We start from the raw sequence: 27,970 nt of genomic DNA, 5'->3' as shown, positions 1-27,970 counted from the left end.
GGGATAAAACAATCGCTTCCCAATATAAGCGAAACGAACAGACAACAGACCAACAGTGCTGCACGACAATCAACACACATGACCACATCGATGACACACACAGCGAATCTACACATCACCGAGCAGTTTTTATTAATTTGAAATTTATCTTTCTTCAATATATTTGCAGTTAAAATTCTCGAGCAAAAGACCAGGGTAATTTGCACTGAGTGAGAGAACTAAACCTCGAATGTAGGTATAAGTAAATGATAAGCAATCATAAAAATAATAAAGATTCATATATACTTGCAATAAAATACACATGAAATACACACTAACCAACATCATAAATCAAAGCAACTCCTATATACTTCCATACCATCAATTATCTTCTCTACTCGCAAAACATACTTACAAACTCTATTAAATGACCAACAGTGTGTAATATAGAAATGTAAACTTAATAAATTGTGATAGGATATTGTAGTGTAAATCGTAAAGTGTTAATGACGTGCATCGATCCACACCTATCAGAGACGCACACATTCCAACGAGAGTCTACGTGCTTTACTCACTACGACACGGGGTAAGTGAACATATATATTTTTTACACTCGAAGACGAATTCTCAATTCGTCATTTAACATATATTCAGTAGTAGAATAAAAATCACGTAAAAACAGTTAGCGATAAGCCATTACATCATACTCGCTCACATCCATTGCTATTCGCTGATTTACAGCCCGCACTCCCCGCACCTTTCCATCATCTCTACATTTTTACTCTACTACAAAATTGTGTTCAATACAATGTAGAGATGAGTCAATGCTTAACAATTGTCCATACGATTCGACATAAAAATACTGGCCAAAGTATGAGAAACGTATTTAGTTACATTAACGCGGAACGCCCGGAATTTTTATTAAATAAACTATTGTCATTCTTTATTGGTGAGTACTGAGTTTGAATCTAATTGGAAATCATCGCAGAAAAAAAAAAGAAAATTAAGTTTTAGGTAAGTATTATACTTTGGACAGTTTTTTATGAAAATATCTCAGAGGGCCCGTGTTACCACGCTTTATTTTTATTTTACTAAGGTTACTCGTTATAAAATTGATAACCCTATCAACGTTATCGTACGATCTCGATAGTTACTATTGGAGGTAAGCAATATGTATGCAAATATGCAATATAAAATATTTGTTAATAATGATTGACTACCATACCTACTCAGAGGCGGTTTGTCATTTTTCAGTTGATGGTTCAAGAAAAGTTAATACCACCCATCGCACCCATCTACCAAAAAGTCATATTAGGTACAAAAACTTACCTAATTTTTACAAGTTTTTTCACAATTATTATTTATTCTAAAACTTGCTTAATAATAATTGTAATGATATGATGTATTGAATACCTATCCAATTGTACAGGCGAGTCGACATTACTAAACCAGATATATAAGACAAAACTAATTTTATCTTGAGCGCTTTATTTCATCATTTGCCTTAATATAAGTAGTTAGGCGAAGTTGGTGGCAACGTACACACTCCTTTATATGCGATGAAAAAATTTGGAAATTCCGACGCATTTTACACGGTGAAGTGTATAACGATGACCACTGCGCATGCCGACCGCTTATAGTAGGGGTCTTTTGGTAAAAACGCAATCTGCTTTTATATTATTTTATTACCTATGTTATCATCGGGGGCGGATTAAGATACAAATTTGATCCGGGAAATCTATACGCAAACCGGCGTTTTATGAAAAAAATTATACAAATAAATTTGCCTGGTAAATGCAGTTATACTAATTAATTGATTAGTACACTAGTTCGCACTTCTTTGGTTAATGTTTTTGAGTCACCTGTCACTTTACTATCGATGATCTCATCTGTTTTTAAGGCAGATATTTTACGATGGACATGAACACGTTACGATACAATCGCGGTTGCTCGGATGATTCATGTTATCATATAGGCATCACTAAACACATTTTGTTGTATAAATTAAAACTATTTAACCAGGCGACTTTTTTAGAACTCACGTAATATTAATGAGTAGGGTTAGGAAGTTCTAGCGAATGCATAATATTTTTCTAGGTTCGTCCTAGAATATTCAAAGTAATACACAAATATGTTTCACACTTCTTTAATGACATACATGAAATCTTATTTTGCTATTTTTTGCATATTTACGGTTTTTATTGCTTTTTTGCTAATTTATAATTTTTAGTACTATTTTTGGGTATATTTTCATAATAATATACCTAATATAGGAAATTGTCACATTATGTTAAAAATAATGATTAACTTAGCTTGAAGATTTAAATAGTAACTATAATTATAATTGCTATTTTTTTAAGTATGCACCAATAATAACGTCTGTTGACGTTGAACGTTCGTTTTCCACTTACAAAACTATACTATCGGATAACTGCAGGTCGCTCAAATTCGAAAACATAAGAAAACATTTAATAATCCAGTATTATTTTCAAGATAAATAAATTAAATAATTTAATTATAATTTATAAGTAGGTACACTTTTACAAACATTTTAAGTAATTTAATATTTTTATTAGCAGTTTATAATTCAACCAGTCTAGATAGTCCCTCCCGTCTATGAACCCAAACATTTTATAAAATTGTAAAATTACGTTTAATTGTGTTAAATGTGTTATGCCTATGTGTGCACTTTGAGTGGTTTTTTTTTTATACTTGGCTCAACTCTGCCGGGTCGTTGGATATATAACAAAAACACCATATTTATGCACTAAAATCATGATGGATTAACAATATTATCAAGTAAGTATAAATCGAACAAATATGCAATATAAATTTCATTTTTTTAAATAATGAAACAAATTTTTATTTTACACCTCCTTAATTTAGAGTTTTTTTTTTTAATATGATAAACGTATTAAAAACCACTCCCTATTGATCTGTGATGTATCACATGTAATACAATTATTAATATACTCACATACATAATTTATACAACTAATTAAATTGAACAAAACACAAATACCTAACTTATAAAATATATTTGTGTCCAAGTCTGTAGGTATCTACAATAAATTAATAATAATAATAACAGGGTCAAATGAGACATCAAATATTTATTGTTATTTTTAATCTTACTAATCACATTTCTTCAAAAATATTATGGTTAGTAATAAAATATAATACAATACAATTGTGTATAACAAATATTAATAATTGTTAACCAATATTAATTAACCATAAATGTTTTTTCGTTTAAATAAAAATAATAATTAATAATAATATTTTTTTTCAATAATACATATAATATTATGTAAGAACAGACATGGCAATACACATGTATAGTATATCAATGTACAATTAATATAAATAAATGTAGGTAATACATTTAAAAAACTGTAATAATAAAGAGCTTTAGAGCGAGCTATATATACTGCACACTGTATAACCATACATTTATAACCATAACAACGTAAAATAAATCTTAACCAAGCCAGCTATTCAGAAAGTTCATTAATTTTAATAAGAATACGGTTCTCACATTGTCTAACAATATAGGTTTAACACAGGGCTTGAAATCGTTTTCAAAACCGATTTCAGAAACCGATATAAACCGTTTTAAAACCGAAACCGAAACCGTAATCAAAAACGAAACCGAAAAAAATTGGATACCGGTATTAAAGTCAAAACCGAAACCGGAAAAAATTGGATACCGGTATTATAATTTAAAACCGAAACCGAAATAAATTGGATACCGGTATTAAATTCAAAATCGAAATCTGAAAAAATTGGAAACCGTTATTCTTTTTTTAACTGACGTGTCTTTAAATACGTAAATTCTATTAATACGCATAATTAATAATCATAATAAAATTGAGATCATAATTAATTTTGTTGAGAAACATTTCATTATTCGCAAAATTATTAGTTGCTTTATAAATAGTAATGACATAAAATAAAGTTACTAGCAAATACTATATATGATAATTGACAATACGGAACAAAGAATGATAATTGTATAGACGACATAGCCCCCTGAAAATACTTTAGAAACCGGTATACAAAACCGAAACCGAAACCGAAATTTCTTACTACCGGTATTGTTAAGTTGAAACCGAAATCGTAAAATTTCAAAACTGGTATACAAAATCGAAACCGAAACCGAAATTATTTCAATCGGTTTCAAGCCCTGGTTTAACATATAATATACATTTATCAATAAAAACATATTTATTTATTTTAAAATCTATTATTTCTCTTTTTAATATTGCTGAAAATCAGGAACATATTATTATGAGAACTATTTTGAGCTAGAAAATAGAAATTCATAAATATTTAAGATTTGAAAATTGCTGCGATTTCAACAGAGTTTAATATATTTTTTATAATTTCTATTTATAGATAACTACCTAATATCACAAAATATTTTCATACATACCTACGGTATTTCAGAGATTTCGCATTGTAACAATTTTAAACTATAATTTTGTTACACATAAAAGTAATCGCATTGTACAACGCTATCCCAGTAATTGCATGGTTACAATTTCTATGCCACATTTGTTATAACAAATTACAGTCACATAGAATTATATTTGTGACATCGCTAAGTTTAAACAATAGAACTGTTACTTGTAGCTATAGCTTCTTAAAGATATTATAGAAGTATTATTGTGGTATCACACTTGAGATAACTAAAATACAATCGCATAAAAGTCAAAATCACATTATTGCCCAGTACCTAGTTGTACCAAAAAAGCCATGTACACATTCAGTTGCTTCATAGCCAATCCCGGATTAAAGGGGGGGGTAAGGGGGGCAGGGTCCCAGGGAAAATTGATTTCGCGGGCCCTTCATTAACCCCCAAATAATTTTTTTTAACACGTCTAAAAAAGTTTTTTACAAAAACACACTTTTTTAAGTAGGTATAGGTATCACGATTAAAGATAGTTCATGATAGTTTTTTTAATCATGGTAGCTGTAGTAGGAAAATTATTATTAATAATTATAAAATAAAATTGTTCTCAATTTTATACCACGAAAAATTACTATAAATAATGAACTATGTTTTCCAACAATTTTGTTTGTTTTTTTGAACATTTTAAACCGATTTAACTATTAAAAATAAAAATGTAGTAATAAGATAAAAATTTTAGAAATAAAATGTAGTATAAAAAAATTTAGTTATAAGAAAAAAATCACATTATTGCGCAGTAGTTGTACCAACAAAGTTGCATTCAGTTCATTCACAGCAATCGAAAACTGCTAAATAAAATATTGTGCGCAACACCATTCATATAATGCACTTTTGTTTTCATTTTGTATTTATCAGCATTATCCTTTTACAAATCATTGTATATTGTAATGCACAATCATAAAAGATTGTCAAATTACATCATGCCTTCAATTTAAATTATAATTGTCACAGTGGCGCACTAAGGGGGGAGGGCTATGGGGATGAATATAACTTCTGATTTTATAAATAATAATTTATTGACAAGTTAAATTGATAAATTATCAAACTATTATATTGTTTTTGTAAGTTTTTTTAATTTATAATGGTCAATGGAAACATCAAACGCGTTTATTAAATGTGTGCTATCGTTGTAGGCGCCAAGTAAAGGCGTACTGTGTGCACAAATAGGTACGTAGAATCAGTAGCTATAGGTTTTATTTTTAATTGATTCCCGACCAAAGGTTAACAACCGTCGATATGAGAACGCTATACCAGCATGATCTGTTTCCGTCTTACAAACATACAACATGGCAAATTTTTCGTTCACGATAATACGCATTTTACTATGTAAATTTTAAAATTAGAGTGAATTGACTGGTTATAAATTTAAACGTAAGATAGATCATTATAAATTCGTATTATTTAGAGCATCTAATTTAGGAGGCTTCTATTGATACCCACATGAACCAGTGTAGCTGCGTAAAAAATTCGTTGACGCAAATAGCGTTTGAGATTTGGGGGGGCTAATATGGCCTTACTTTGATAATATTGAATACGCTTAAAACAAAATGTAGGAAATGTTTGGGAGGACTATGGACATATTTTGGGTGGGGGCTTAGCACCTAAAGCCCCCCCTATTTGCGCCTATGTTGATATTATACTACACAAGTCGTAAACTATTAAGTATTGGCAACTTATGATAAGCTTTTAATCACTCTGAAAAAAACAAATTTGAACTGTACAATATCGTCTAAATATGTAAGAAAAAATTTAATAATTGTGAAATATGTAAAAAAATGTATTTATGACAAAATATTTAATAATAATATGTAAATTCAAATATAGCTCATTTTATCAAAAATCAACAAATTTATCCCTTGCCGAAATTGGTTATCATGACATACTGAAAATATATTATATTTACATATAAATCCGAGCCTTAATAATAATACAGATTAAGCATATTATATTTTATCTCACAGTAATAGTTATACAACAAATAAATAATAATGAATAGGTATTTATAGATTTCGTTGTTTTGGATATAATTTTACCCAATAAAGAACTTTATCTATGACAATTCGACTTAGCGTTTTAATTTTTTTGATAACACTAACCAATCATTTTTAATAATTAAATGAAAAAAAAAACATAAAATGTCACAAGAGACCCTCGGAAGATGCGAAAGTATATATATATATGAGCTTAGAAATATAGATTTATTATGTTGAATTTGAAGTAAATATTCTTAATTTAAAACAGTGCTCTCATATTATTTGTAGGATAGGATTGAATAATTTGAAGAATTATATTTGTTTAAATTTTATTTTTCCGAACACAAATAGATAACTTTTATTAGAATAAAATATTTACATAATAGCTAGGTACGCTACGTACACGCATATATATAAAAATTACAAACAAATTAAACTAAAAAAAAAAATAAAATACCTCCATAGGAAATTCGTGGGTCACGACTTTCGATCTCGACCTACCCCCAAGCTTGACGCCCAGTCCGTCTTCTGATTTAGAATGTAAGTGGCAAAATAATTTTCGTTGTTGTTCGAAATAATTGAAAAACCAGTAGAACTTAATATATAAAAATCACCTCTCCTTTTAATAATATAATAAATAAAAATAGTCGATAACCCTGAAACTTTTGGTCGGTCCAAAGTGCCATGCATGGTCCACCTTCGGCCAGTCGCTAATACGTATAATATATTTTGTATTTATAGGTGTATCAAATTCCATAGATACTGTAATGTACTGTAGTAGGTACTTATTTAAAATAGCTCGTATGGGTCGTTCGCATGGGCCTGTCACGGGTCTTTCCGTTGATTCCTACACGTCACAGAAGTGATAAGAAATTTGCATTTGTGCTGTCTCTATAGAACATTATAAAATTTAATGATCAAGGCTATAGATATTACGTATTTAAATCAAACATTTCATCATATTGGTACTTGCATGTATCCTACCTTTCATAAAACTGCACACAATATGTATTTATCTACTAAAAACGGTGTACTTATTCTAACCAGGGCCGTTCCAAAAAACACTTTTCTGAATCAAATATTTTTTTTTCTATTTTACATCACAATCTATATTAGTATTATAATATATATATATATATATAAAGCTATATATATATATATAGCTTTATTTAGGCGCCTGATGTGGTACAGTTACTAATGTATGCTGCGGTCCAAGCATCGTCGGGCGTCAGTAGCACCAGGATGGGTGACCACCCGGGTTTCCAGCGATGAATCCTCGCCACTCATATACACTTGTGTTGACGTGTCCTCAACCAACCAATAGTAATTCCCCCCCTCCCCCACGAAATGCTAATTGCCATTGTTGCCGAGTTCAAAACAATAAAAGAAAAAAAATAGCTTTATTTTAGATTCTGAGCGTAGTGATTCATTGATTTTACAACTATATTTGTTTTTTATTATTTTTTTTTTTGTGTCTATCATCACCATTTGGAACACAAATAATGCTTACAGTTTCTTCAAAAGCATCTTTTATGATAGAAAAGTGAATATTATGCTAGTTTAGGAGATGAAAAAAGGTGGACAAGTGTGTGTCGCTCTGCTGTACAGTAGGTTAAAAGTGGGTAATGGATGGTGTTAAATTTGAATTCAATGATAATTTTTTTGCCAAGCTATAATAACGTATCGCGTTATACAACTCTGTGCGGCGGCGACGACGGCTGTTTCCATATTATCTCCCTCTCTTCAGTCACCTCTCATTAATTGTAGGTAATGTGAATTATTATTATTATTGAAATTATTGCAATATTATCAATGTTCTTTATTCGACGATTATTTTATTCTCTGTCTTTGTACACGATTTATCGACTTGTCTTTATCAATGCATTCTTTTTTCTCTATAATCTATTATTCGGACAACGCCCTTTTTTTTGTTACTATTATTATAGTTTTTTGGTCCGCTATTAAAGCGACCATAATTTTGTGATCTACTAATATAGCGGTCTGTATTAACTATATGCGTGATCCACTATCAAAGCGAGCACTTTAAGTAATTCGAATTATTTGTGTTACTATTTATGGTGAACGCGGTTGCCTACTATTATTACTATTTTTATTTTTATATTGTGTGTTGCTATTAAACCTGAGATACCTCAGTAAAAATACGACCTCCAAAGCTACAATCGTAAGTCTTTATTATTATTATTATTATTATTATTATTATTATTATCACCGTCGAAATTGCCGGTTAAATATTATCACCATCGGTGCCGAGCGAATCTTCCGCGTAAGTCGGCCAGCAACATACGTTGTGTGAAAGACCACCCACGTCTTCCATTTCGATGTTCTATCCACGTTTTCGTCAGCCCATCATCATCACGGGTTTTAGAAGCTTAAGGTAGCTTTAAGTCTTGTCCCTGTTTTGTGAGCTCTGCGGTCATTGCACCAGACCGGATCGACTACGGAGGCCCCCTCCCCATAACTAAATTGCACCATCATCATACCCGTGATATGTCTTTTCCGTCCTAGTCTTCATCATACACACACACATATATATATATAATATATACATAACATATTTACGTAGAATCTTATATTACATTTTCAATCCTTAGCTATAAAAGACGAACATTTTATACATTTTTAACTACTAAATAATATTTCAATTTTAATTAATAGTATTACATTTTCAACTGCTATTGTAACAATATATCAAGAGTCGTGTATTAAATGTTCAAACTTTTTGGTCAAAAAAAATAAATCCTTATTGATATTTATAAAAAAAATCTAAAAATATTGAAATTTTAAATTGTCCGTTAAACGCTCAAAACGAGTTAAAATAATTTTAATATTTTGTCTAGTATAGGAATCGATAAAATATACATTCAGTCAACTATTTGAACTTAAAATGCTTATAAAAAAAACTGTGGTTTTTAATATTTTTCAAATGTCATTGTAACATTATAGTAGGAGCTTTCTATTAAATTTTCAATCTTTTTAACCCAACAAATAAAGTTTTATTGACATTCATAGAAAAAAAAATAAAAAATAATTCAAATATTATTATATATTCATATTTTTTTATAATATTATTATTTATAATAAATTGAAAATTTTATCGTGTATACAAAATTCTAGTACTATTCTAGATTGGTCAATAAGCGTGAAAATGTAATACAATGCTCCTAACATAATATTGTTACAACAGAAGTTGAAAAATATTAAAAATACATATCCACAATTATTTTATATAAACATTTAAAGTTCGAATTTTGACAAAATGTATCAAATTAAAAAATTAAAAAATGCAGAAAAGGTTCAACTCTTATAGCTAAGGATTGAAAATTCCATGTGAGAAGGTTATTCTGACACCAAAAAAATCTAAAAATTTAAAAACACGGGTTATATTAGATAAATATAGTTATTTTATGTTCAAATTTAGACTAAATTAGATATTTAAACGAAGGAGAATGATTTTAGTTTTGTATATCACTCTAATCTAATCCGTTTTCGTTTGCCGAAATATTTAAATTTTTAATGTCGATATTCTTTATTATTAAAATAGAATAAATATGCAAATTTGTTATTAATAATATGAAAGGACACAAATTATATTAAAATTATAGAAAATAGTTCATGCCTGCACATATAGAATACGATGTTATTACTTACATTAGGCAAATAGTGGAATTTACGACAACCAAGGCTGCAGGGCATTAACGAGTTAAAAATTTAAAGTTAAGTTAAATAATTAATTTAATTTAAACTTTTTAACTTAACTAGTTACTTTTGGATTTTCATTAACTTAACTGTTAACTTATTAGATTTCTTTTTTAATTAACGTGAAATTAACGAGTTAATTTTTCATTTCGAAAAGTAAGTTAAGTTAATTTATTTTGTTTTTAATTTATTTATATTTCACTATTTCAGTCTATTTCATTTTCATGTCAAAAAATATGTATCGTAAATTGTTTTAAGTTAAAAATGTATATCATTCGAATCTGACTTATATGGAAATGCTGTATAAAGTATAAACACTATGGCCTATAATTTAGTTTTGGGTTGGAAAAATAAAGTACAAGTCAACTTTTTTTTAACTTAATAAAAATGTAACAAAAAGTGTGTATTAACTTTTAACACAACTGAGTTAACCTATACTTAAATTAACTTTTCACTTTTTCTTATTTACGCATATTAACTTAACTTAACTGAGTTTAAAAAAATCATTAACTTGTCCAGCCTTACTTAAAAGCAATCTGGTGGTTCACGACACCAAAAAGGTTGAGAGCCACTGGTCCATTTGATCGGCTGTTGAAACGGTAGGCGGTGGCGGTCGGAGTTTGCCACCTATCACATACCAATATTCTTTGGTGCATTACACGTCTCGTCAGTAGTTCAAACACAAAGGAAATTAGTAGTTGTGCATGTGGCAGTGTCAGTGGTAGCTACGAATACTACGCAGTATTTACTTTAAAATTCAAATAGCCCTTACTCCGTAAATTTAGTAGCTATTCACATAAGTAATATAAATAATCTATCATTTATATTATATTTTTTAAGTATTATGTTCATAGAAGAGATGTAAATATACAAATATACAAATTTGTTATCAATAATATGAAAAAAATCACATAATATTAAAATTATAGAAAATAGTTCATATCTACATACTTACAGAACATTGATACAGTGTGATCTATACGATATTATTACTTACCTTAGACGAATAGTGGAATCATAATATATATGGTATCACTATCGACTGCATAAATTAATATATATCTTACTTCTTAAATTTAATAGCTATTCACATAAATGATATTCATAGTCTATCATGTTTATTATATTTTTAAGGTGTTTTGTCCATACAAGAGATGGATTCCATAAAACATGTTACACCATGGACAAGTGAGCTAAAGAAAGTTCTGAAATCCAACGGATGTAAACCTACATTTTATATAAACAGCTGTGATACTAACAGATTCTTTGAAGACCTACAATGTTTACGAAAGTATGACATCTTGAATATGTCATATTATCTTCTATCAAAATAAATAATATTAACGTATTTTTATGTTTTTAGAGAAGAAGTGTTATGTGATATTAAGTTAGAAACAGATGACGGTGCAATTGTGTGTGCACATAAAGTTGTTTTAGTTTCAGCTTGTCCATATTTCCGTGCAATGTTCACCAGTTCTGCTGGAGGGGATAAATATGTTGTAAATATAAGTGATATAGATTCTAATATTTTACAACTGCTGATTGATTTTATTTATACTGGCAAAATAATGGTGACCGAACAAAACGTAATGGTAGGTATTATATAATACCTGTAATTATTTAATTTTTAATAGTCATAGGCTACGTGTCAAATAAAAGGATATAGTGATGAAACTACAACACAATATGGATTTTTATTTAGTGTTTTCGGTATATCTACCATGGGTAGATATAAAAAAAAAAGATAGGCTTATGGGCATTAGTCTGCTCTACGAATAAGGAGTCGTGTGAGTCATTATAATAATGGATGTGTTAAATTAGAATTCAATGATATTATTTTGAAGATAATTTAGTGTTTTACTATTTTTAATTTATTTTATAATATTTACCCAAATAGTAGTTTCATATTGTTATTTATTCGAAAATAAATAAATATATATATATGCAATCGTTGTATGAGAAAAACGATTCTGAGCGAAGACTCAGTTCCTTGACTCGCTTACAAATGCATTTAAATTTTTACTTGTAGTACCTGTTTTGCTACCGTTCATACTACGTAGGAAATTCCTACACTCTCGTTTATAATGTCCGAGTTTACCACAGTAATAACATTTTACATTATTTTTATTAGTAAATTCTTTTTTACCATTACCATAACTGCCGTTTCTTCCATCAGATCTGTTTTGAAATTTGGCTGGAAATGTCCTCGATTTCTTTTGTTCACCAACTTCACCTTTGATCTGGATCATCCGTGGTTCTTCGATCAACAACCGACTAGTTAAATTATTTATTGTTTTACTTCCCGCTGGGATAGAATCCCATGCACTGTAAAAATGATTATATTCATTTGGTAACGTCATCAAAATGTGTATCTGGGCCCATAACCTGTTGAAAGTGCAGCTTGACAGACTAACCGTTTTAGTATTAATATAAATGAATAACAACATGACAATATGATTATGTATAAGTATAATATATAATAACGTACAACTGGACAATTTAACGTGACTGTACACACACACCGTATACGCACTGTACGACGGTGTCTGCGCAAGAGAGGTTATACATACTGCAAAGGCCCTATATATATGATTAGTTGAGGTCATCCCGTATCCGTATACAATATAGAAAGCGATAGTAAAAGTGTTGCACAGCTATATCGTAACTGCATAAGTATAACCAAAACTTTCCAAATTATAACAGAGTAATAATAAAGATAGGGGGTCGATAAGATAACTAAAGGAGAGTTTGCACCCAGAGTCTGATCAATCAGTGATATGAGACGTGCACCTATCACACACCTGCCACACACACACACACACATACACTCATACGCGCCATCTGTTATTTTTCTATCATATTTATATTTTATCTTTGTGTTGTTAATAATCGTTATATTTTTTCATTGTGAGTTAGGTATATAATATCTTAGTTACGAGACGACGTGGTATCGTCCTTAGGTCGTCTCCGCGGTACCAACATAATATATTTTAAAGTAAATTTTTACATTGACCAAAAGTATGTCGGGCAATCCAAATTGCCCAGGCATTGTTATAGAATGACAGGTCATAGTAAACAATTATTACTAACTGATTACTGTACCCGAAACTGATGGGCACTGTGCACAATGCCCGACTACCCCACTTTGTCCGCAACATATATATAATCGTTGTATGAGGAAAACGATCCTGAGCGAAGACGTCCTGTCAGTCTATATAATTATAACTACATTTTTTTATTATAAGAAACAACTAAAATCGTTACTCCCTGTTAAAATGTATCTAATTTTGTTTAAATTTGAGCTTAAATATTTTAATTTTGATTAAAAAGACTGTGATGATATAATTTTTTTTTTTGTTGGTTACACTATGAAATAGGTTCTTATAATAAATCTTGTTTTAAATTTTCAATCCATACACTATGAGATTTAATGCTTATGAAACATAGTCGTGCCTATGTTTTTTTATTGATATTTACAGAGAAATATTTAAAATAAATTGACAATTGAAAATGTCTTATATATAAATATATATACGATTTATAAGATCAAAAACTTTCATAAATTAACCGAAATAATTATACCGTATTTTAAATGCTATTGATTAATTTCAAACATTCGGTGAAAATTATAAGTATCTATCGTCAATCATTTTTGAATTACAAAACTATAAGAAAATAGTAAGAATCATTGATTTACTATTTGCAGAATAATGTTCGGCAGTTTTGAGAAATTAACCAAAATTCTAATTTCAGAAGCATGTAAAAATATATTGTGGAATGACGCTCAACTTTTTTTTAATTACACTTATAATTAATAATAATAGGAACCTATTGTATTCAATTTTTAAGTTATTTCACGCTTAAGTTAATAATCGACAATAATTAAAATTAAACTGTACAAAATCAACATTTTTCCTTGGCTATTACAGCTTAAAAAGAGTACGTATTTTGATAATTTCATCAAGTATGGACAATATTTGAAGAAAAATTTGATGAAAATTAAATTAATTACGGTTTAGTTTTGGATTTACAAGTTAACAACTTGTTTTGTGAAATATCCGCATCATTCCTTAATTTTGTTTTGAAACTGTTTACATTAATTTTCCTACTAGAAGAGATGCTGAGTAAGACAAGAAATGAAAAAATAAACATATAGGTATTTGAATATTTCTAAACTTTAAGTTGATTATTTGCATCAATTAAATGAAAACTTTTAGGAGAGTCTAACTACTTAAATATTAAGTATCAGAAAATTGTAATCCATAAATGTTAACTGTTAACTGTAAATCAAAAAGTAGCAAATGTTGAATTAGATAAAATAAAAATGTTCCAACCACATCGAATTTTTAAAACTTGAAGAGCCTAGTTATTTAGATTATGATAAAAATTATTTGAATTCATTATTGTGGTTTATTTGTTTAGGGTATATTACAAGCTGCTATAATCTTACAGTTGGATTATGTAAAAGGCGTATGTGTTGAGTTTTTACAAAAACAATTAAATACTTCAAATTGTCTTGGTATCAAAGAATTTGCTGACTTTTATAACTGTGTGGACTTGTTGTCAAGCTCTGAAGAATACATAAAAATGCATTTTTTGTAAACTAATTAAATAACTGTCAGTGAATTTTTTAAATAATATGGTCATGATTTTCAGAAAATTTGTTGAAGTTGATGAATTTCTATCTTTGTCTTTTGAAGAAGTGATTAATCTAATCTCCCGTGATGACATTAACGTTCCATTTGAAGAAAAAGTATGCATACTAAAATTAAAAAGTGATTTAAGTACCTAAATAATTATGTAAATGTTTGAACTATTTAATAGTTTAGTGTTCTTAATTTAGTTAATTATTTAATTTTACAGCTTGAGTGCTGATTAATGGGCTATACTGCTACTGCAGTTTGGTATAATTGGCGGGTGTACTTATACAAATCAAAAAAAAAACCTTAATTAAATGATGATAGTATTGTATTCGTTTCACAAGTGCTTAACATAACAAAATTAGTGCTCAGAAGATTACATTTAGCTATATATAGTCTATATAGTATATTAATTATTAGTATAAACTATAATAATATGTCTACAGTATATAGTAATAAATACAATAATATACATATCGTCGGTAGTAATACCTCCGTCGCGGTTCTCAGAAATATCAATGCAAATAATATACAGTTCATAAATCACATAAATCATAATAGGAAAATTCGTAAATAACTTTTTACAAATACTTTCATTTTAACAAACTAACTAAGTTAAGTTACAATTATTTATAAAAAGAAATAACTTAGTTATTAACTAAGTTATTTTCTACATTCTATTTTTTTTTTGAACTAGTTAAATTTAAAGTTATTGAAAAAAGTAATTTTTAATTTAACTTTTAACTTTTAACTAGTTACTGCCCAACTTTAACAAATTTACAAATTTACAATTTTAAAATGCTTATAATTCGATTTAAAATTAAAATATAATAAAAAGCCTACGATATGCCTTAGGAAATAATAATAATAATAATAATCATAGCTTTAAAGTTTAAATTGAATAAGAAGTGATTCACTTCGATTTTTAAGACGACAAAAATTTGGTATATTATGCACTTGTAAGACGGAGACAACCAATGTCTGCGTAGCGTCCTCTTACCTTGAAATAATACAAAAATGATAAGTTAAAAAATAATAAATTGGATACAATAAACAATTTTTATTGAACTTTTATCACAATGTTTATAAAACAGTTTATTTTACTTAATGATTTAATTTAATCATATTTATTTGTTGTAGATATTTGAATGTGTTATTAATTGGGTAAAACATGAATTAGATTTTAGGTATGACAATTTGCCTAAATTAATGGAACATGTTCGTTTGTCATTAGCGCCCGAAGAATATATATCAAAGAATGTAGTGGATGAACCTCTTATTAAAAATAATCCTAAATGTATGTTTTTTTCATCCTTATGCTTTTACTGTAAATTTAAAATCTTATATAATAATTATAATATTTTAAGGTGAAGATTTTGTCAACGAAGCTTTGGATTTCCATTTTATCGTAAAGAAATATCGGGACATTACTATGCCACAGACAATTCGTAATTCACCAAGACAGACTGGACTTAAAGTATTATTGAATTCTAATTTTAAATAAATTATCTTTTCAATATCATTCTATTTACTTATTTTTTTTCAGTTTCTTCTTGCCATGAAAGATTCATCAGGAATGGGGAAGTGTTATACAAGCTGGTATGATCCAGCAACCAAACTATTGCATAAAACAAAAAAAATGAATATGGAGTGTGAATTATGTGGTCTGGCCTTAATAAAGGATCATTTAGTTTTCGCCTTGGGTTATAATTATTTTTATTCAAGATCAATTGAAATGCTTGATTTATCTTTGCAATCACTTCAATGGAAACCAACAGCTAACATGTTAGTCGATCGAAATCGTTATGGAGTTGGTGTATTAGATGATCGTATATATGCTGTAAGTATACTAATAGATTATGTTTCCTAACTCATTGCTAATTTTGAGTAATTTAAATATATATTAATATTTAATGTTAGGTGGGCGGAGACATTATTGGTGATTCTCAGTTAAATAGTGCAGAAGTATTTGACGTGAGTGTTCAAAAATGGCAGTTGATATCTAGTCATATGTCTACTGGGAGAATTAACCCCGGTGTTGGAGTACTCAATAATCTTTTATACGCGGTAAAGTTTTTAACTATCAGTTCTTAATATTTACATTACATTTAATTAATTTTTTAGGTAGGTGGTTATAAATACCCATTTTCCTTGAAATCTGTTGAATGTTATGATCCCAGCCTTGACACGTGGACACTAGTCGCACAAATGTCTACAAGCCGCAGAGCCCCTGGTATAGGAGTCTTAGATGGTATAATGTATGCTATAGGTGGTGACTGTCAGGACGATACTAGTTCAGTGGGTCTTAAAAGCGTTGAGGCATATACCCCAATTGATAAAGTTTGGTCTACTATACCTGATATGCACTTGTGCCGAGTCGCTCCAAGTAAATATAAAAATTAATTTTTTTTAAGAATCTATCTAATGAACCTATTGAATTTAATTTGCATTTTTAATATAGAAGTTGTCACATTTAAGGGATTGTTGTATGTTATTGGTGGATTTGATGGATCTACTAATTTGGATTCTGTAGAAATATACAACCCAAATAAAAAAACGTGGACTATGGAACCATTTCCTACAAGTGTAAATGGAATTTATGGTGCAGTAGTCTTTAATTTGCCATCACATTTGAGGACTGATTAACTTATACATGGGCTTACTGTTGGTTGTTGTATATTATGTTCATATTAGTTTATAATGCATGAACACATGTTATAAGTATTTTATATATTTTTGCTTTTGTGAATGTTTGAATAAAATGGTTTAAATAATTTTAATTTTCTATTATATTACCTTTCAGTAAACTTCTGAATAAATCATCCCCACATTTTCTTTAAATATTCTAGTTAAAATAATGTTAATTTATTTGCAGAGTAGTTAATAGTGTAGTACTATATCGTTGACAGCAGTATAACATATTATTTGGCCCTGCACCTAAATAATTTACTGTAAAAAAGGGAAGGTTCTCATTGGAAAAACAGATATGTGTATCGACGAAAAACACTCCTTAAGTAGTAGAAAATAAATGTATGAATTTGAAATAATTTGGTTCAGCCCAGTAGATCCTTTAGTATATACAAATTACCATAATTTATCGGAGAATAATAAACAAGTGTTGTCTGTATATGTTATTATCGAGTCATATATTCACAAGCACCAAATGATGTTAATATTTTGTGCCATGTTATTATATGTAATCTTATATAAACTTATACGTAGTAGCAAGGCTGGGCAAGTTAATGATTTTTTTTTTTTTTAACTCAGTTAAGTTAAGTTAATATGCACCAATAACAAAAAGTTAAAAGTTAAAAGTTAATCTAACTATAGGTTAACTCAGTTAAGTTAAAAGTTAATACACACTTTTTGTTAAATTTTTATTAAGCTAAAAAAAGTTAATTTGTTTATAAAACCCTAGCGTACCTAATTTTTTTCCAACCCATAAAATTATAGGATATAGTGTTTATATTTCATACAGTATTTCCATATAAGTCAGATTCGAATGATATACATTTTTAACTTAAAACAATTTACTATACATTTTTTTGGCATTAAAATTAAATCGATTGAAATCGTGAAATATAATTAAATTAAAAACAAAATAACTTAACTTAACTTACTTCTTAAAATGAAAGATTAACTCGTTAATTTCACATTAATTGAAAAAGAAATTTAGTAAGTTAACAGTCAAGTTAATGAAAAGCCAAAAGTAACTATAGTTAAGTTAAAAAGCTAAATTAAAATTAACTTTTTAACTTAACTTTAACTTTTTAACCAGGGCTTGGAACCGAAATTAAAAATACCGGTATTTTAACCGGAACCTATTGAAAATATTGAAACCGGAACCTTACCGAAACCCTTTTTTGATTTTCCTAGGAACCTAAACCGGAACCGATATTTGTCGGAAGATAATTTTTCGGTTAATTTCGGTTTTTTTCGGTTCTAGTTTTACTTAATTATTTAATATATTTAGCCAGGTAATACATATTATTAAATAATAGTTGATTCGGTTTGGTTGTAAATGTATACGGGTAATTATAATTGTATATTTCTATAATCTAACAGTTCCAGGAAACAATAAAATATGAGCATGAGCATTTACCAAAATAAATATAATAAATATTGTTTTTCGCCCGTTCGTAAAGCATGTCGTTATGATTATTTCCTTATATCTTATAATTTATAATTAGTTTTGGATAAAATGTCTGGTAATGTTGATGAATGATATCTATAATAAAATGATTATTAAAACGATCAATATACACACCCGAACAAATTGTTATCAGTTTGTGACAAGGACTTATAATTAATATTATAATGGTTAAATTTAAATTTAAAAGTAAAATAAATTCTATTTCAGTCTCTTATTATACTATATACCTATTATGGTATCATATTAAATTAGACTAAAAATTATCAAAAATGAATTCAGATTTTGAAACCTAAAAGTTGAAATAAGAAAAAGTCAAATAATCAAAACAACTTTTGGGTCTAGGACATTTCGCCGGCACCGCGCGCAAATTTAACTTTTGACTTGGGGGGCTGAATATATTAAAGGCAAGCAGACCATTACATTATAGTATTTTAAAATTGTATGTCATAGGTTTTTTGGGGGGGCTACAGCTAGGTTTGGCGGGCTTGAGCCACCCAGGTCCCCCTCAATTTACGCCTATGGGTATATGAATGAAATTTATTCTTGATTTTTTTTTTACTTTTTGAAAAAAAATATAGGTACCTCTAAATACCGGTACTTACCGGTACCAGAACCGAAACCTTAATTCTGTAATTTTAAGAACTGGAACCGAAACCGATACCGAATTTTTATTTTTTTGAAGAACCGAATTGGAACCGAAACCGAAAAAATCATAAAGGTTCCAAGCCCTGTTTTTAACTCGTTAATGCCCAGCCTTGCATAGTAGTAATTATTATTGTATTAGGTATGGTAAAAATATTATTTTTCAAACATTTCTTCATGATTTTCCATTTCTTTCTATGTAATGGTTGTGCGGGCCGGGACAACAATAATACGTGCGCCCGGACACCAACCTAGGGTCTTTACACCACTAACACCTAAGTCCTAGAAATGTGGAGAACAAGCTGGATGTGTAATGGTGTAATAGCTCGAACAGTAATGGTCGGGATCGCCTAGCAATAATTGCCTAGCAGTAATTATTACTGTCGGCTATGTAGTGCGTGTTGTGGATTATATGTATTTGTGTATAAATTTTTGTATGTGTGTAGGTGTGTAGGTATACAATTAAACAATTAATACAAAATATGATAACACAGTTTATATTGGTAACATTTTGTATAATGGTTACACGACTTTAAATAAAATAAAATCATATAATAATATAATAACGTGCGGCCCTTATGGCCGAACAGAATATAATAATAATGTGTGAATATTGAGTGATATATGGATGACAGTAATAATTTCACAGACACAATTAATGTATAAATTATAATAATTCAAACGATTATATTAATACACCGTCCTTATGTCCAACTGGAATAAATTATGATAAATAGTAGCTATTTGAACTGTTAGCTCACATAAGATAAGTATAAAATATAAAAAGCATGTGTGGCCCTTCTAGCACGATACTATAATAATTAGAAAATTTCTTCGGCCCTTATGGCTCAACAGATTTAAATGTATAATAAATCAATAATAATAAAAAAACTCACAATTTGTGGAGCGCAGACTGGCCAGCTGGTCCTGTGCTATAATAATATAAAATAATACACGGAAATGCCACAATAAATTCAAAATAATATAATATGCTGCTTTTATGGCTTACAATGGTAGACTAGGCAATAAAGATATAAATAATATTTGGCAGCCAATGCGGCGGTGTGCAATATAGCTGGTATTTATCTACGTGCTATATAACTCACAATACACAACACACAATCATAATAATCATAACGAAAATAAAACAATACAGAAATGGTGATAATGATATGTATGTGTATGACCAACTGTTTCTCCATGACCAGCGATACTTAATCAAATATATAATTTATTGTTGCTTTACGGCGGCAACAAGTATAATATTATTATTATCTATTAGTCCGTGGTATAGACCATGGACCACAGATAGAGTCTAGATACGTATAATACTCACTGAAGTCAACTACAAAACAAAATAGGTATGTTCCTACATAATATTAATTGATTAAAAATGATACACGTATTATATTTAATCAAGTATTTTATCATATTTTATGGTACTGGCGTACGTAATTACCGTCAACAAAACTATACACATGTATTTGTTTACCAAAAACGGTGTATATAACTACTAAAACTTACCAAGTAAATCTATTGCTGATGATCATCATTTTTATGTATTTTAAAAATGTGTATAATATACAACGCTGGGCATTAACGAGTTAAAAAGTTAAAGTTAAGTTAGAAAGTTAATTTAATTTTAACTTTTTAACATAACTAGTTACATTTGGATTTTCATTAACTTAACTGTTAAGTTAAATATATAATTATATTTCAATATTTCAGTTTATTTCTTTTTCATGTCAAAAAATATGTATCCTAAATTGTTTAAAGTTAAAAATATATATCATTTGAATCTAACTTAGATAGAAATACTGTACAAAATATAAATACTATAGTTTATAATTTATTTTTGGGTTGGACAAAATTAAGTACGCTAGCGTGTATATAAACAAATTAACTTTTTTTTAACTTAATAATAAGTTAACAAAAAATGTGTATTAACACTTAACTATAGAGTTAAACTATAGTTAAATTAACTTGGTGTTTAACTGAGTTAAAAAACTCATTAACTTGATACTTATTTCTACAGTATATGTACCATGTTGTAGTTTTTATATCATCCCAGAAAAAGTTTGTTTTTTTGGTTGATATTTAACAGTTATCAAATAATATCGTAAGTAGGAATTAATTATTTGTTATTTATTAAATTTATAATTTAAAAATGTAGTACAAAATATTTATTAAATTTTTAATTTGATACATTTTTTCAAAATTTTAACTTTAATAATAATTATAAAAAACCATTGTGTCAGTTTATTTTTAATATTTTCAACTGATATTGTAGACTTTTATTACATTTTAATGCTTTTTATCATACAAATAAATTTTTATACAAAATTATAATATTATATTATATTGAAGACTTTTTTTGGGTACTAACTTTTAATTTAATCTTAGATTACTCTTGTTATCATATTGTTAACTTCAAGTTAATACTTTATTCCGATGTATTAAAGTTAAGCTACATTTTAATATTACCTACTCTTTTAAATTGCGTTTGAAAAAAAACATAATATTAGATAAAAGATATTATCTCCTCTATAATTATACCTAATAAAAATACACGGTTCATAACACCACTGTGTAACGGGGAGATACGAGGGCCATAACTTGGTGGTTTTTTAGACCTTTAGCCATATGTCGCAAGATTGACTCCTTCCACGCCTTGTGACACGACAACATCTCGTGCCAGGGGGTGCATGGGTGACCAGGCATCAGTCAGTGACCCATTTAAGATATTTCGTGATTTTCATATGAAGCGTCAGCGGCGTCGGGTAACTACCCTGATCGAGCACTCCCCTTCTACTATGACGGTACTAACATAACCTCCGCGAGGGTATCCACCTTATTCACGGACTTATTTAAACTTAATTGAAAAAATAAAATGTTCAACTTTATTTAAATAACCTTTACTTGTCATACTTGAAAAGGCGGCATGTTATTCTACGTGCAATTTTCAACTAGATGATTATTTTTTCAAATTTTATTATTTTATTAAAAATTTGCTAGGTATGCTCTCTTGAGACATTTTTAATCTAACTTTCACATGTATTTTGACTATGTGTGCAATTTAATGCGTTCTTTTACTTTTTATACTTAGGTAGCTTGACTCTGCTGGGACGATTGGATACCAAAAACAATATTTATACACTAAAATCATGATGGATATAAAAATATTATCAAGTGAGTATAAATAAAACGAATGTGCACTATTAGTTTGATTTCTTAAAGCGAATGAAACAAATTTTTATTTTACTCCTTATTAATTTAGAATTTTTTTTTAAAAATATAATAAACGTCTAAACAACCACTCCCTATTAATATGTGATGTATTATAAGTAATACAATTAATATTATAGGTTACTCACAAACATAATTTTTACAACTAATTATTTTAAACAAAACAGAAATGTTTAACCAATTTTAATTAACCAGTATTAATTAACCATAAATCTTTTTTCGTTTAAATAAAGCTAAAAATTAAAGGTAATATTTTTTTAGCAATACAATTTTGAGCTTTTTAATACGATTTTTATTGAACATGATTTCATAATTTCTATTGAATTTATCTATTTCATCTGACTATTCGTGTTCTCACTATATTGCTGACAAAGTTAGTTAATCTTGTCAATGCAATGCAAATACAAATCCATGTTCTAAAAATTTCAAATATTTAATCGCATTTTAGTAAAACTACTAAAACAAATTTCATTGAATAAATTATTCGTAAAAATAATATACAGTCGACTCTCGATAATTCGAAATTGACGGGACTGTTGAAAAACTTCGAATTACCGAGTGTTCGAATTGTTGAGTAGTTTGAAATAACGAGAGGGCAAAAAAAATTCGAATTATAGAGAGTTAAGAAAAAAATTTTGTTTTTATTATTATACATACACACACATTATTCATTTTAATTACGTTCATTATTTCGTTCTCTATATTATCTTATTTTTGTATTATTTCGTTGTTCGTCTATTATAGTATTATTTAATATTGTAGATTACGTCCGGTATGTTATCAGCCGCAGCCGGCTCACCGGTGTGCATATATTTAACACGCCCGCCGCCGAAAACTAGTTCAATCTTCAGTGTCAGCGATAACACGTCATACTTTTTGCCGTGGCGCATATATATTATCGCAGGAGTGTTTTATATTGTACTTATTATTGTAATTTTATTGTCGCGGTGCAAATCGTCAGTGTTTTTTTTATTATTATTGTCTTTTTTTCCGAGGTGCGAATCAATAATCTTCTTATTAGTTTTATCTGTCGTAGCGCGAATCGCCATATATTGTAACTATTGTAATATTATAATTAGTGTTTGAAAATTTCATGAAATATTTCAAATGTGTAAAATATTTCAGTATTTTAATAAATTTTGTTTTATTTTTAATAAATTTTATATATTTACATATATTTGACCTTTTATGTAGGACAGTTGCGTATCGTTCGATTTTTGGGTTATACATCGTTTGCGCCTCAATATTATTTAACCATAGAACCGAAAAAAGTCGTATATCAATAATTAGAATATAAAATATATGAAATATTGATTATTATAATCTCGGTTATACGCCTATTGTAGTCGTTGACTGCTAAACGAAAACGCCACTCTAAATGGTCATCGGAAAATAACTTATAGCCCAGTAACTATTCAGCTTTTATAACTTTTTATGTGAGAAAATGCCATTTCACACTAACCGGTTAATGTATTTAATAACTGTATAAATTAAATGACAATATTAATATAATATAATAATAATTAATAAATTTTAACCAGTCCATCGCGATATACCGATTGGGCCCGTTGGTTGTTTTATGTGCATCACTATAATTATTATTAATTTTGATCTTTTATGTAGGACAGTTGTGCATCAATATAAAAAGTCTAATATCAACAATTAGTACATTAGTATTATAATATTAAGATTGTTCGGACGACAAATATATTATAGTGTTAATATTTATCACTAAAGGTGGGCATGTTAATGAAAATAACTACTCAAGTTAATTTAAGTTAAGAGGACACAAGATCGATAAGTTAAAAGTTAACAGATAGTAGATATCACGTATTTTAAAGATTTAATCATTACTACATTTTTTTTTTTAACTTAGCTTTTTTTACACGGAGTTATAACGAAGTGTTTTTGGTGTGATTGTACTTACACGTAGGTATATAATGTATAAATGGTGAATAATAATTAAGAATAATATTTTCATAAAACAAATTAATCAATTAACATGATCGATGTACCTACTTAGGTACAATTATTACTAACGAATTCGGTAGTTAACAATAACAGTGGCGTATTTAGGAATTTCGCTAGTTGGAGGGGGGGGATGAAATATATAATAATAGATACACCCATAAATACGTACATAAAATACAATTTTAAAATCCCCTAAATTGTTGAGGTTAGTGTGGATCAAGGTAAAATAAGAATTAACACAAATTGTATAGTACCTATAATAGCATTTATTATAAATTCATACAAACGCCAATCCCGTGTTTAATACTATTAACAAAAAAAATAGTTATAAAACGAAATCCAGTTTTATATTTTTTTGTATGCTCAGTTCATCGATAACCTCATCCGGCATGATTAATGTATAACCGGTGACAAGTCAATAAAGCCAACACATTAAGGGCTCGTATTATAATAGTTAAACTAATGTTAAACCGCGGAGTTTGGCCGGTAAAATCAGTGGGTAGCGTAACCGAGGTTTAAACTGTGATTGTAAAACGGGTACTAAGTGCCCGTATTACAATCTTTGAACTAAGCAGTCTTGTAAAGTATTCGAATAAAAGTATTTGAATACTTTTTAAAGTATTTATATGGTATTCTAAATACAATTTTTTTAATGTATTTTTTAAGTATTTTAAATACTTTTTAAAAGTATTTTTAACAGCATTTAAATACTATTGTATTAAAATACCATAAAGTCCGTTTTATTAATTTTAATTTATTATTTTTCACAAACAATTTACAACAATAAAAATAATATTGTTTTCGTTGAAAATTAATATTATGTTTTTCTGTAGTAAAAGTAGGTAATAATAATATATAAAATTTAAAAAATACCACCTAAGAAAATATAAGAAAATTGAAAATCTAATAATTTTGAAAATAGCTCCATATTTAGAGTTAATACCACTCTTTAGTTTATTTTTTTCATTAAAATTTAATCAATATTAGTTGAAATATATCTGAATGCAGAATGAAATATGTGAACATGTACCTATATATGTCTAAATAGTCAGACATGTGATAGTAATTGTTAAAATCTATGGTAAGTAGTACCACGATAGGTACCTATATATACTGGTGTACAATATACATATATATTATAATATAATACCAAAAAATGTAATAATTATATCAAAAAATTTAAAATTATACTTGTATTTGTATTCAAATACTTTGTAAGTATTCGGAAAATACATTTTTATAGTAGTATTTTAAAAGTATTTTTGGTACTTTTTCATAAGTATTTTTTACAAGACTGGAACTTAGGTTAAACCACCGAATTCGGCTGGTAAAATCAGTGGGTTAGGCTTAACCGAGGTTTAAACTATGATTGTAAAACAGGTCCTAACATAATATATAATGTGCCCATATTTTAGATAACATAAATACAATAACATTTATTTGCTTCTAAACATTTATTTTTATTTTTTTATTTTGCTTATAAAATATGATTGGATAGTGATATTAAAAAAAAAGAGCACGCTGTTGCATTGATAAGGTTCTTCTTTGCGTGTTGTTCAAATTTGGTAGTTCTACAACAAATATGGTGCGAGAAAAGTTGTCCCACGCAAAACAATTTTATGCTATGTTATACCTACATTTGTACGACGGAGACAACACAATATTATGCGTACGTGTATGAAATCCTCTTAATAAAAACTTGAAAAACATCATTAAATTTTAGCAGTTGATACAAGAAAAATACAAAATATTTTCAAGATTTCATGAATATTTGGATAAAACTCTTTATCATAAACATCTAAAGCAAGTAACCCAGAGGTTTTAATAATAATTGTATTTAATAATTATAAAATCCACGGCGTGTATCAATGCTTTTTGGTGTAAAAAAGTGCTATAATCATTCTACGTGTCCGCTAATATAATATTATACTGGCTGACTGGAAAAACATTAAGCAACGTACCGCGTTAGCCTTTGTCTCGGAGATATTCGAACAATTAATATTAATAACAGACATCGACGAATTAATCTCATGTTATTTCAGTTACAGTCCAAACGTCACAATCGTGAACGTCGAACGGAAATCATTACCTAAGTCATTGCAGCAATAGTGTTTAGGTGAAACCAGACATCGGCGTCGCTGCCGATAATAAATAAAGAAATGTGGTAGAATGAGAAGTGAAGAACTCTGCTCCGCCTACGCAAATTGACCGTGACCGAGATGGTGCACTAGGGCGTATAGCGGGATGTCGGTATACGAACAACAATAACCAAGGAAACAGAATACTGGTGCAGTCCTACTTGGATTGTAACGTAAAATGGCTGAGGTAGGCGTATACCCGAAGAATGGTGACCACCCTATGGGCCGGAGGATGTCGTTCGCCCTATCGTTAATTTAGATCTTTTTTTAAGACGGTCGCACATCGTTCGATTTATGGGTTACAAATAATAATTTGCACATCGGCCGTTTAAAAGGTCGTATCTACATAATTTGTGTATACCAAAAATCGCAAGTTGTTTTCTAAATTTCTAGTGGTATCCATCATTTACAACGGGCTCCTGAAGGTCAAAAACTATACTAAGGCTCTACATAGAATGGGTATGCTATGCCACCATTTTGCGACTCATTTATCAATGATAAATGTGATAAAATAAAGGGGAGAAATTCAAATTCACATAACATTATTAGTCGCAAAATGGCGGCGTAGCATACCTGTATCTATAGTGCCCTAACTATACTATATTAGTATAATAAAACTTTTTTTCATGATTATGCTCACTATTGTAAATATCGGGTATGGACTCGAATTGCACTTATTTTAATCGAAATGCACTTGGGCTCAAAAAAGGTATTCTGACAAAAATATCATATACATTTGAAGTGGTTAAACGTTTATAATGCATTTCCATTCCCACTAACTGGCTTTGGACTGACAATGATTTTAATTATTGGCCTAGTTAAAAATGATTGTTTTATACATACCATTGTCCATTATGTTAGTATAATATTATACATACATAATGTATTAAATCATCAAATATTATTATCATTATAGGTAATAACCTTTTTTTTTTAACTACTACTTTCTTTAACACGAACATACATAATATTATAGAATTGGTTTTTTCGTCTGGTCTTTGCACTCTTCTATTTCTCATAATAAAATAATAGTATTA

At 28.6% G+C, this 27,970-nt stretch overlaps 1 protein-coding gene across 4 annotated transcripts; it reads left to right on the top strand.

Moving 5' to 3' along the window:
* Positions 1-41: 41 nt before the first annotated feature.
* LOC100163255 (ring canal kelch homolog) lies at positions 42-23,904 on the top strand. 4 transcript variants are annotated; one of them, XM_008184951.3, is made up of 14 exons: positions 42-231; positions 457-565; positions 11,278-11,434; positions 11,507-11,735; positions 14,566-14,741; positions 14,800-14,896; positions 15,924-16,080; positions 16,151-16,260; positions 16,330-16,623; positions 16,704-16,850; positions 16,908-17,169; positions 17,245-17,385; positions 22,685-22,767; positions 23,587-23,904. In XM_008184951.3, the coding sequence occupies exons 3-13, from the start codon at positions 11,298-11,300 to the stop codon at positions 22,744-22,746; spliced, it is 1,812 nt and encodes a 603-aa protein (XP_008183173.2). In that variant the 5' UTR covers positions 42-231; positions 457-565; positions 11,278-11,297; the 3' UTR covers positions 22,747-22,767; positions 23,587-23,904. The 4 variants fall into 4 exon arrangements, with proteins under 4 accessions (XP_008183173.2, XP_016659901.1, XP_001943634.2 ...); XM_016804412.2 differs by lacking the exons at positions 42-231; positions 457-565 and adding an exon at positions 608-993; XM_001943599.5 differs by lacking the exons at positions 42-231; positions 457-565 and adding an exon at positions 8,267-8,608.
* Positions 23,905-27,970: the final 4,066 nt, after the last annotated feature.

Source organism: Acyrthosiphon pisum, chromosome A2 (assembly GCF_005508785.2).
Source record: "Acyrthosiphon pisum isolate AL4f chromosome A2, pea_aphid_22Mar2018_4r6ur, whole genome shotgun sequence".
Taxonomy (NCBI): Eukaryota; Metazoa; Arthropoda; class Insecta; order Hemiptera; family Aphididae; genus Acyrthosiphon; species Acyrthosiphon pisum.
The sequence above is the reverse complement of the archived record's forward strand: the minus strand, read 5'-3'. Positions and strand labels throughout refer to the sequence as shown.